The following is a 12,302-nucleotide window of genomic DNA, read 5'->3' as shown; positions in this document are numbered from 1 at the left end:
AGGAGTCTTAGATGGTTTTAGTGATCATATGGTAACCTACTGTACACGTAAGACATCCAAAATGCTACTAGAGCCAGGTAATAAATACATGAAGGTACGGTCTATGAAACAATACTCAAAAAAACATTATGTAGAGGTCCTTGGAATTTTGGATTGGTCTCATGTACTAAATTGTGATGTTGATCAAGCTTGGTATCTTTTTAAMTGATCTGTTTGGCTCCGATGAAACACATTCGAATCAAAACAGCGGTCAGGGAAATGGATCACTTCCGAGATCTTAGACCTCATAAGGAAGAGATCGCTACCTGGCCAGATTCAGAAGGACAAATCTACAACAAGATGATGATGGTTATATTAACTGTAGAAACCAGGCAAGATACAAAATGGATAAGACCAAATCCCAACACTATATAGATTCCGTTAATGACACCTTACATCAGCATCGTAAACTGTGGAACATTTTAAAGAACATTGGCTCAAAAACAGCTCATTCCACTGATACTTGCCATATCCACATTAAGCAGGAAAGTGAGAAGGGGGAACTATACAGGTAGGGTCATGTTAGACTTGCAGAAAGCTTTTGGCACTGTGGACCATAATATTCTCCTGATGAAACTGAAATGCATGGGTCTAAATTATGTAGCAGTGAATTGTAATGTAATGTTGATATTCTGTCAGGCCACAGGGATCAATTTTAGGGCCTCTTATATACACGTTGATGATATGCCAGATACAGTAAAGTGCAAACTCTTAAATGCTGATGATTCCGCCATACTGGTATCAGGGAAGGATACAGTTTACATAGAGGAGACCCTGAGTTTTAAGGAACTGCATTTTGTTAGAGATTGGTTGCTTGACAACAAATTATCACTACATTTGGTAAAAACTGAATCGATTTTGTTTGGAACAAAACGGAGATTGCTTAGGGCTGACAAGATAACGGTAAACTGTGCAGGCAAGGAGAGCGAATCTAAAACAAGTATCTTATCTTTGTGTCCCTAGATGAATCCCTTTCTGGAGACCTGATTGCTGCTAAAAAAAAATWWTTTWWWAAAWATTTAAAAAATGGCAAACAAATTCCATTTATATCATTACTAGATATCTTAACATTAAAGTTAAACTGCTTGTCTCAACCTTGAATCTGTCATTTTTATTATGCCTGCTCTGATTGGTATAGTTTGCTWTCAAAAAAGCTGAAAAAGAGAATGCAGGTCATGCAAAATAAGGTTATCAGGTATATGCTGAATGTCTCCCCTAGGACCCACATAGGGTTACAGGAGTTCCGGGAGGTGGGCTTGATGCCTTGAGTCCAGAGTGGACCAACTTAAATCATATGCTTGACATCTTAAATGATCGTGCCCCAGGCTACATGAAAACCCACATTGATATGGTCTATAACCAACACAGTCACAATACCAGAGCCAGTGTTATGTCTTGTAAAATCCCAAGAGTAAACAGTACTGCGAGGAGCACGTTTTTCCATATAGGAATTTGTCTATGGAATAGCCTTCCCTTAGAGATCAAGCAAAGAAAAAGTTAAAATAGCAGGCAAAGTTTAATTTGGACAAGGTCGTAATAGTAAGGGAAACCACTCCACTGACCCTTGTGCCCCCTACTGSTGGTCAGGTGTATTTATTTGAAGGATCGGTATGATGTGCTATTAATAGATTGTTTTAAATGTGGTTGATTAAGGTTAGGGAGAAGTGCAGTGAATAGTGCAATTTTTTAGGATGTCAATATAAATGAATGCATTTATGGTTGTTTGTAATTTTTTCTTGTCTTTTAAATCATTATGTGTTAATGTTTTTACCATTGAGGACCACTTTGGAAATAAGCGTTTTAATTCATACTTTCAAGCGATATCCTCTGGGTCCACATTGTGCATTTTGTTGTACATGTCGGTTGCCCAAAATCAATTCAAATCTGTGACGATGTGCCCACATATTCATAATATTGACCTCTCTCCAGCCAATGTTTGACGTCCCTCTCCCGGGTGTAGATGGCCTCCCGGGCCTCGCTGCACATGTTGTGGATGTGGCTGCTGAGCTGCCACGCCTGGCTCAGGTTCACCGCCACGTTCATGGTCAGCTGGTCCAGGCCCCGCCTCTCCTCCGCCGTGCGAATGGATCGAGGGTTTTTCTGGCGGACCGCAGGACAAAGTCAGTCATGTCGCCAAGGTCACTTTATCAAAATGGGATAATGCTCATTCACTTCCCCCACACTCTCAGCATAGATACCCACTGGCCTTATTATTTGTTATTCCCTGTACCCTTCCTTTGGTGTTATCACTGATCTGACATAGCAGGAATAGGTGGAAGCTACATGGGAACCTCTTGCTAGCAAGTATCATGTTGTTAGATCAGTGATTACCTGAAGGAGAGGAAGGATACACTTTCAACACACTCAAAAAACAGGGCAACTCAGAAAGTTACATTTCTCTGTACTACTAGTGCATATGTAGCAGAGGAGGTTTGGATCCACTCTCATGCGATGACTAAACTTGCCTGAGACCTGAATACTTCTGTTAGCTCCCTGAGCTAATGCCTTTAACCTCGGCAACTAACCGTCTTGAGGCACCCGAGGCCCGGGTTAGAACCCCGGTRGGCGACACATACCTGTCTGAGTCGGGCCATGGACTCGCTGGGGATGAACTCGTTGTGGTTGAGGCGCGAGATGAAGCACAGGGCCTGGTACTGGCTCTGGCCCCTCTCCAGCTCCCCAAGGATGAGCGCCCGGAAGATCTTCACATGCTGAAGGGGAGGGAAGGAGGGAGACYGATTGTGAGGCAGGGTAACTGCAACTGCATAGGATCTGGGTCGTGTTCATTATGCACCATATGGAAGAAAAAAATTGAAACAGCGAGGGACTTCCTGGACTTGTCCAATAAGAAAGAAAGAAAAAACATTTTTTTTTAAACGTTTTGCTAGGGTGTGCGCCATACTGTTTTGGACCAGTATAGTTGGCTTGAAACAAGGTTGGAATGCAAGTTAAGCAACTGAACCCTGAACCCTGCATCTGCACTGTTACACACTAAACCACAGAATGAGAGATTTGGAAATAAATTCCCATTCAGTCTCCTTATTTACACAGTCAAATCAGTGCCCAAAGAGTTCTTCTTAAACTACAACACCCATAACTTCAACAGGTGAATCATCTCGTTACACTCTTCATGTGAACAACGTTTTAAAAAATGAAGATGTTGGAAGGAAGGTTTTACCACAACTTTGTTGCTGTTGGCAACCGAACGAGAGATCTGGCTGTGGCCCCAAGGCCATAAAGAGAAGTTCCAGCCGAGGACAGCAAAGCCACAGACCKGTCTCCCCCATTCATCAGCTCTCCCTTCCCTGACGTCTCTCACACACAGACAGTCTGCGGAGAACCAGACAGCCCGCGGAGGGACTTCTCCAGGCACACTCAGGGTAATTACAGGGAAGCAGCACTGCTCCTATCCTCTGAAACCAACATCATAGGGGAGAAACCGAGGCAGAGAGCAGCAGAGGGGGGGTAGTACATGTGGAGGACATGGTAATGCAGCCAAGGCTTCTCCAACCCCAGCATTGTTTTATGGCAGGTGTTAAGACTGGGTGACAKCTATATGTTACATTTAACATCCTGCTCTACAGTATGTTGGAGACCTACTGTGTGTGAATTTAAAAAAAGGYGAAAACGGAAGTGGGTTTTTTTGTACAAGAAAAATGTTTTTTGGMACTTTATTTTAAAACCATTTATGGCATTTTTGGGGTGGTTTCACTAACCCGGTAAAATGGCTATAATTTTTTTTTTTTAAACAAATAAGATGACACCCTCTGTTCTATAAATACAACAGCACCAGTAGGATCATGAAATAGTCCTAACTTTGGGCTGCAACAGAAGCTCTGTGTCAAGTCACACTAGGTTGGCACCCTCCCAGTCCCAGGCCTAACTACCACAGCCACACCGTGCGCTTGAGAAAAGACATACAATAGGTTACACGATAAGTGAGAAAATCGTGCAACCAATGATGGGCGGTGTCAGAAAGTGGCTAAAAAGCAGTATACCTGCTCATATGATGACAGAACGCAAATAGGCCATGTCAAGAGCAAGGCACCATGCGAGACAGTATTAAAGCCTAAGCGATCAAAAGATAGATCCTACTTTTAAAAAATCTGGCAAGTGGGTTGGTAATGTTTTTTTGTTTTTTTATCAGTGCATTATGCAAATGCCTTGTCAGCAAAGGCAAATGTCTTTAGCAGCAGATGGTGACTGAGCACAAGCTACTGGCCACCTCAAATCAATTTGCATAGATAGTCGGCTCCAATTCACTCCCTACCATTTACCTCTGGCCCTAACCCTTTGACGTAAGTACATCTGTAAGGTGGAAACAATATGATGGAAGCTCCACCACTAGTCTGATTTAGTTATCCAGATTCTCAAACAGCTAAAGGGGCTAGGGCCAAAGAGCTAATCGATAGATAGGAGCTGTGTCCTAAATGGTATCCCGACCAGGGCCCACAGGGCACTATGTAGGGAATAGGGTGCCATTTGGGACGCAMACAGGAATGCTAATTGGGTGAGGAGTGTGTGTGTGTAACCCTTCCTGTTGGCCCACTCTACTTCCCTTGCACTTCAGAGACTGGCACTGGTTGTATCCACAGCTGCCCAAACCTAAAAGATTGACAATTAAAATGACAAAGAGAACTCAACTCGTTGACACATTTGTGTGATAGGATTGTAACAACTGTACAGCTTGTCATTTTTATTCAAGCATTTTCATGTTTAAATATGTCCCTTCCCTAAAGTGAAGTGTGTATTGTACACTAGTCAGGAGAATCTGTAATAAAAAATAAATACATTAAAAATCAGGGGCTTTGTTCTATCAGAACCAGTAAATGGGTTTCTGTGAACACATTTAAAAAGGGCAATCTGATTGATGTACCAATTTTTTAAATTAATGATTTATACCCATTGATTATTGAAATATTACTTATGCCTCATGGAACCCCATCAGAGCCCAAAATATAAGATTAACTCCAATATTTGTAAAAAAAAAAATTATAAAATGATATATCATGTATGGTCCGTTTATGAATTTGAGTGGTTACATTTACATCCTTCAGCTTTTTACCAAAACAGTGACCACTTTTAATATTTGAACTACATATTTGTGCTTTAAATTAAAAATGTGCCAAGTGCCATGAGAAAACATGATAAAATAAGCCCATCTGCTATAAGCGGAAATATGACCACAAATTATATAGAATTATGCGTTTTACCCAACATTCAGCAACCTGACAAAATGAGTGTGTTGCATTGATATCCAAAATGAACAGACATGTCTTCTCGTTTGACATTCAGAAAATTGGCCTTTCATTTCCTAGGAGTCCAAGCCCATTTGTTATCTAATGTTTTAAAATGTCAGTGCACTGATTGGCACTTAGTTGGTGTAGAGGAGCAGAGGAGTTTCCCTGATGAGACTGGAGATTGACATAGCAAATGAACAGAAGTCAGACGCTGGATTTCACAACAGTGTTTTATGTGGCTCTGGATAGTTCAATCAGTCAGTTGGACATGCGGTTCCACACGATTGAAGCTATATGCGAGGAGTTTTCACCAATACTTACATTTAGGAAAAAGACTGAAACACAAACCTTGCCACAAATTGAGAAACAAGTACACCAAAGATCTCACATATGGATTTGAAAATGAAGTGCGACATTAAAGACGATAYGGTGCCACTTTTTCAGATGGTCTTCCTCCTGTAGAGCTCCTGAATGCCATCCACAAGATGCAGCTGCGGAGCATTTTTTGGAGAGGTGTCCATTGCACTGCGACTCTTCTGTACAATGCCTGTAACAGTTGCTGGATGCGAACGGGACTTCAGTAAGCTGAAACGTATACAAAAATAACTAAGATCTACAAATGTGCCAAGACAGGTTGAACAGCCTTGCCATCCTTTCAATTGAAAACCAGTTAGCTAGAAAATTAGTCATTATAAATGAGTTTGCTCACGAGAAGACTCGATGCTGGCAACGCCCCTGCTTACAGCTACAGCTTCAGTCCCATACAGCTCCAGCCCCCACCTTTGTCCCAGAGTTCATATCCTGCAATAGGCAGCGGACATCAAGATCCAGMGCAACCTCTTCAGAATCCAAATWGCTCAGGCATTGAGCRAATACTTAMTCATCATTTCCATGGTGTAATTTTTCTGCCCACCTAGGTTTTCCTTCCCCTTATGCCAAACTTTAGCACTGTAAATGGTGCGACGCAGATAAGACAAGCTGTATATTTTTATGACCCAAAGAAATGGTAACATTAATATGTAGTTATGGACCATCATAAGTTTCGTAGCTCAATATCGTTTGGGAGACAACAACAGTGACAACCCAAAATAACCTCACAGGACAGGCAGGAAGATCCTGAATATAAACATAGCGAACTTAAATTTGAGATCGAGTTGGTTATCCCTTGAAGAGAAAAGACGCATTAAAGTAAAAAAATAACACCATCAAAACAGGTCTTATCGATGAGGTCATCTACAATGTGTAGGAATGGCCATTTTCCCATCATCTGTTGCTTGATAGGTTTAAAAACACACTGGAGTTCAGGCCCCGTTGACATATCGAAAATTAGCCATTTCTGATAGAACGTATCTCTTAGTGTTGATTTTACAAGGTGGCTTGCTTTCCTTGTTGAGCTACAGTCCAAAAAGGGAATATAGATGGGCTAAACCAAGCAGAAACCATATCCATTGTCATAAAAATTACATTAAAAAGGTCTAGTGTTGTGGAGCATTTGATTGCGAAAAGTTCAAAAGGTATTTGGCGTTACTGTGCCTGCCCTTTCCCCTCTTGCCTGTCTCCGACTGTGGGAACGACACAAGACCTTTTTATTATTAGCAGTGTTCAAAGCCCAACATCTGCCTGGCGACCCAGAGCAGAATAAAGACATCCGCTAGTGGACGARGCCAGGAGGCAGTCCTCAGGGAGAGCAGCCCAGAGTAGAAGACAATGAGTATGGGAGAAAGGCTCTGTTCGTGCTGTGTAGCCAACAACCACAGCAGTGAGTTGGCTACAGCAACAAACAAAAAAAATATATGGGAACAGGCTCTGAAAACAGCAGGCTAAAAATCGCCAAAACAGCAAACTTGGCCTAGAGTGAACCACTAAATAACAATGTAGCCCTAATTATTTTGCCACACAAAAACAAGGCTACCAGCAGAAAGCAGCTCGTCTTAAGAGAAAGAAACTAGACACACTTCTTCCTCCACACCTCCCTCTTTAGTGTGCATGCTGACTGCCTGCTAAACGTAAAAGATATTCTGAGGAAATGCCCTGCAGGTCCTGTGTATTGACCCATTTGTTATCTGTGGAGCAGATCTTCCACACAGGGATCAATACATGGTGGGAGTTGGAGTCCATATCCTTCCCATATGACTCAGGACCTTACACAACTGCACTGGATGGATTCACTGGATGGCCCCTGTGGTCCAAGAGTTCTAACCTGTATGGCATCCATTCCTAAAACCACAACATTTCCTGGAAAAGGTGACACTGCTTGCCCGTTGAAAAAAAGGCTGACAAGTTTGTGCAAGTGACAAAGTGGGATGGCCTCAGTCAAGCATACGACCTGGTAAATGAGTCGACTTCAGACGCATTGCACACCGGACCCCGCTTCACGTTCACGAGGAAATGCTGAGAGAAATTTCACAGAATTCCCACACGAGCAACCRAATAACGTGTTAGCCACCCAGATAATAATGAAAAGTTGGAAACAAAAAAAGGTGCGATGGTAATTGTGCTGCAACGTGGGACCAAGTTATTGTTCAAGTTTCCAACTACTTGTCCAAGGTTACTGGGAGATATGCGATGGCTATGAAAGGATATAAAAAGGGATGGGTAGCCGCCAAACGGGTCAGAGATATATCGCAATGGGAGTCTGCTCATAAAGGCTAACCGCTGTGCTCGCTGCTCTTTACAAACAAGTGGGTGTGTGATAGAAATAAATCAATTCATCCCGAGAGTTGCTTACTGTTTGGGCGTATTCATAAATACATTTTCTTTGAAGAGAGAATATCTAGACACAAAACAGCCTGAGGGCTAAGGGAGTTGTGAAACACAATACATTTATGAACACAGATAAAAGACTTAAGAGAGAGCTAATGTTCTCGTTCACACGACCGTGGCATTGTTGGTACAGAGGCATAGTCAATTTAAAGTGATAGTGTGTCAGGTATATTCCCAACATCTGTTGCTCATCTCAACCAGAGTGTGTATGTGTGAGACAAATGAGCTGCAATTATAGTATCGGTCACACATACAATGCATTCAGACCCTCGTCTTTATCCACATTTTATTACGTTACAGCCTTATTCTAAAATGTATTAAATAGTTGCAAAGAAAAAGCCATATCTCAAACTGGCCAATAAAAAKAAAAGATTAAGATGGGCAAAAGAACACAGACACTGCACAKAGGAACTCTGCCTAGAAGGCCAGCATCCCGGAGTCGCCTCTTCACGTTGAGACTGGTGTTTTGCAGGTACTATTTAATGAAGCTGCCAGTTGAGGACTTGTGAGGCGTCTGTTTCTCAAACTAGACACTCTAATGTACTTGTCCTCTTGCTCAGTTGTGCACCGGGGCCTCCCACTCCTCTTTTTATTCTGGTTAGAGCCAGTTTGCGCTGTTCTGTGAAGGGAGTASTACACAGCGTTGTATGAGATCTTCAGTTTCTTGGCAATTTCTCGCATGGAATAACCTTCATTTCTCAGAACAAGAATAGACCGATGAGTTTCAGAAGGTATTTGTTTCTGGCCATTTTGAGCCTGTAATCGAACCCACAAATGCTGATGCTCCAGATACTCAATTAGTCTAAAGGACAGTTTTATTGCTTCTTTAAAATCAGCACAACCGTTTTCAGCTGTGCTAACATAATTGCAAAAGGGTTTTCTAATGAACAATTAGCCTTTTAAAATTATTAACTTGGAATAGCTAACAACGTGCCATTGGAACACAGGAGTGATGTGTTATGACGTGGCCCTTTTTGGGTATTCTCTCACATACACACTGTTATCTCAGGTCGTAAATTCCTGGAGACCCTCTCCGTGGGCCTTGCAGAAAGAGACTGAGAGAACAAACGATTTCACATGGTGAACTCCTAAAGGGACGGGTATGACGAGTGTGTTTCATTTAGTGACCTCAGAGAGGACAGGAAACACATGACTATCTCTGAATATGTACATTTCTCAAATATGGTGTTTGCATCTAATTCTTGTATAAAATGAATGAGTAAAAACGAAACTATTTGTGAAATGATGTAATATGATGTGAAACCTTTAATATGAAAGAATTGTTTCCCTTTAAAGTTAAGTCATTGGCCCGCCCCCGTGAGCACAGACATGATCTAGCGTCATGGAACAGCCCTTTTCTACTGTTACGAATAAAAACCCCTCCTGAAGAAATCCTCTTCAGACCACGCATACCTCGATGGACACCGACCGAGGGGGCACAGGTTGAGTTTAGACCACAAAAACCTCAGTTTAAGCTAAGGTTGTAATGGTTGTTGAATTCCTAACCATACCACATGGAGCATTGGCTACACGGCTGGACATGGTTAAACTCTGAGACTATCGATCCCGACAGAATAAGAGCAAATCTTAGATACTAATTACTAGTCTGCAGCTAGAAATTATATCAACATGGGATGCGAAGACCGACAACCGCCGAAACATCTATTCTATAAGAGCATTCCTGAATGGTATTCTGAAGTATCCATTCTAACCACAAAAGACTTCAGGGAAGCAGAGAGAGAGAGACGCTCGGATGAACTTTCCAACAGAAGGGACTGACGATTCCAACAAAGACCACGTTGACACACTGGGCGTAAATATATATATTGATTGCAATTATTCCCGAATGAGTGAGCGTTCAAGTGCAAAGGATTAGCATTTCAATTGATATAATTATCAACTGTGTAGTCAGTGTCTTTCCCGCCCTTCTCAGTCCACACCCACTTTCCTTTGTCCGCCAAGCCGTCATATCGGCTTAGTCCACTAGGGAACCTCCCCTATCGTTTCCTTCTAACCATAGCTGCTGTTTGTTTATGCATTTATGTGATTATTTAGTTAGTAAATAAATTATTAAGACAATTGATGTATGGATAATTCATAGTAAGGCCTGGGCTCGTGCAGATAACCAACAATTTAYGACGTTTGGAATGAGACTAATGTGAGGTAAAGAATAATTAATTAATTAGAAGACAAATTGATCAGATATTAAAATATCTGAAGAGTTAAATTAGGAAAATCATAACTTTATAATCTGAAGATTTTCCTTGGTGCCCCGACTCCCTAGTTAATTACATTTACATGATTAGTTTAATCATATAATAATAATTACAGAGAATTGATTTGATAAAATAAGTATTCAAATTTAATGATGCCATAGACACGACAGATGATTGCTGATAATGGGCCTCTGCACGCCTATGTAGATATTCCATTAAATCAGCYGTTTCCAGCTGCAATAATAATTTACAACATTAACAATGTCTACACTGTATTTCTGATCAATTTGATGTTATTTAAAAATGGACAAAAGTGCTTTTCTTTCAAAAACAAGGACATTTTTAAGTGACCCCATACTTTTGAATGGTAGTGTAGGTACATGACGTAATGACTCCACGTAAAATTTTGCGCTACACATGCAACACAGCATTCCTAACCTAGCCCACAATGTCTGCTGTGTGGATCGAGCAGTCAACAAGTCGAGCAGTCATTCGAAAGAGTAAGAACATTTCAGCAAGAACTCAAAAGGCAAAATCCATTAACGCCAAGATAATGGAATTCGTTGCCCTTGACAATCAACCGTTCTCTGTTGTGGGTGATGTTGGCTTTCGCCGACTGATCGAGCACTGGTACACACTACAAAGTGTGCTATTTTTCAGATGTTGCCCTACCGGAGTTACACAGTAATAGCGTCACTGCTATTAGCGTCACGACTGACATTTGGACCAACGAAATCAGCCCCATGAGCATGCCAAGACTGATAGCACAGTGGGTCGTCAAGGATTTCGTACGGAGGAAAGTCGTATTGCATGCTCATGCTGGTTATCATACCGCTGCTGCCATTTCAATGGCACTTGAGAACATGTTTGAAACATGAACATACTAGCTAGCTCCAGTCGAACAACTGACTCGAGAAATAAGCTCATCAACTGCGCCTGCAACAGACGTGATACCCTCGGTCATGGCATTGAAACGCCTGCTCAACAAAACTGCCAACACAGGCTGTGAACAATCGAGTCGGTGGCATTCTCTCTTTACTGTGTCGCCACCATGCTCGATGCTATGTACAAGGGCCGCTACTTCGATGCAGACAAGAAACAGGTTTTACGTGAAATGTTACATACACAGCTGAACAATATGGAAACATGTGCACCGAGGAAGAAAGGCCACGGACAGAGAGCTGAAACTTCAATGCTTGACATGCATGATGAAATCCTGGATGAGAATGAAACGACTGAACAGCGAAACAGCACAGGAAGTAAGTGAAATAAATAGGTTTTGGTTATGTTTTACTGGTAATGGGGACATACATAACTCCAACAAAATAACTTTTTGKTCAGTGTGTGTAACCTTTATTTAACTAGACAAGTCCGTTAAGAACAAATTCTTATTTACAATGACGGCCTASCCCGGCCAAACCCGGACAATTGTGCGCCGCCCTATGGGTCTCCCAATCACGTCTGGATGTGATACAGCCTGGATTCGAACCAGGGTATACTTTAGTGTATATATATATATATATATATATATATATACACACTGCTCAAAAAAATAAAGGGAACACTTAAACAACACAATGTAACTCCAAGTCAATCACACTTCTATGAAATCAAACTGTCCACTTAGGAAGCAACACTGTTGACAATAAATTTCACATGCTGTTGTGCAAATGGAATAGACAAAAGGTGGAAATTATAGGCAATTAGCAAGACACCCCCAAAAGGAGTGATTCTGCAGGTGGTGACCACAGACAACTTCTCAGTTTCCTATACTTCCTGGCTGATGTTTGGTCCTTGAAGCTCGTCTCTCACCTATGGTACATGAGACGGGTCTACACCACACAAGTGGCTCAGGTAGTGCAGTTCATCAGGATGGCACATCAATGCGAGCTGTAGCAAAAAAGGTTTGCTGTGTCTGTCAGCGTAGTGTCCAGAGCATGGAGGCGCTACCAGGAGACAGGCCAGTACATCAGGAGACGTGGAGGAGGCGTAGGAGGCAACAACCCAGAAGCAGGAGACCGCTACCTCGCCGCCTTTGTGCAAG

The 12,302-nt window shown here is 41.9% G+C and overlaps 1 protein-coding gene across 1 annotated transcript in view; it reads right to left on the bottom strand.

The window, feature by feature from the left end:
• LOC111949540 (out at first protein homolog) overlaps positions 1-12,302 on the bottom strand; it is a 29,173-nt gene that overhangs the window by 10,037 nt on the left and 6,834 nt on the right. Inside the window, 2 exon segments of the mRNA XM_023966807.2 lie at positions 1,959-2,139; positions 2,616-2,750. Coding sequence (XP_023822575.1) covers positions 1,959-2,139; positions 2,616-2,750 — 316 coding nt within the window.

This window comes from Salvelinus sp. IW2-2015, linkage group LG22, assembly GCF_002910315.2.
Source record: "Salvelinus sp. IW2-2015 linkage group LG22, ASM291031v2, whole genome shotgun sequence".
Taxonomy (NCBI): domain Eukaryota; kingdom Metazoa; phylum Chordata; class Actinopteri; order Salmoniformes; family Salmonidae; genus Salvelinus; species Salvelinus sp. IW2-2015.
Note: the sequence above shows the minus strand (reverse complement) of the source record. Positions and strands in the feature narration are given on the sequence as shown.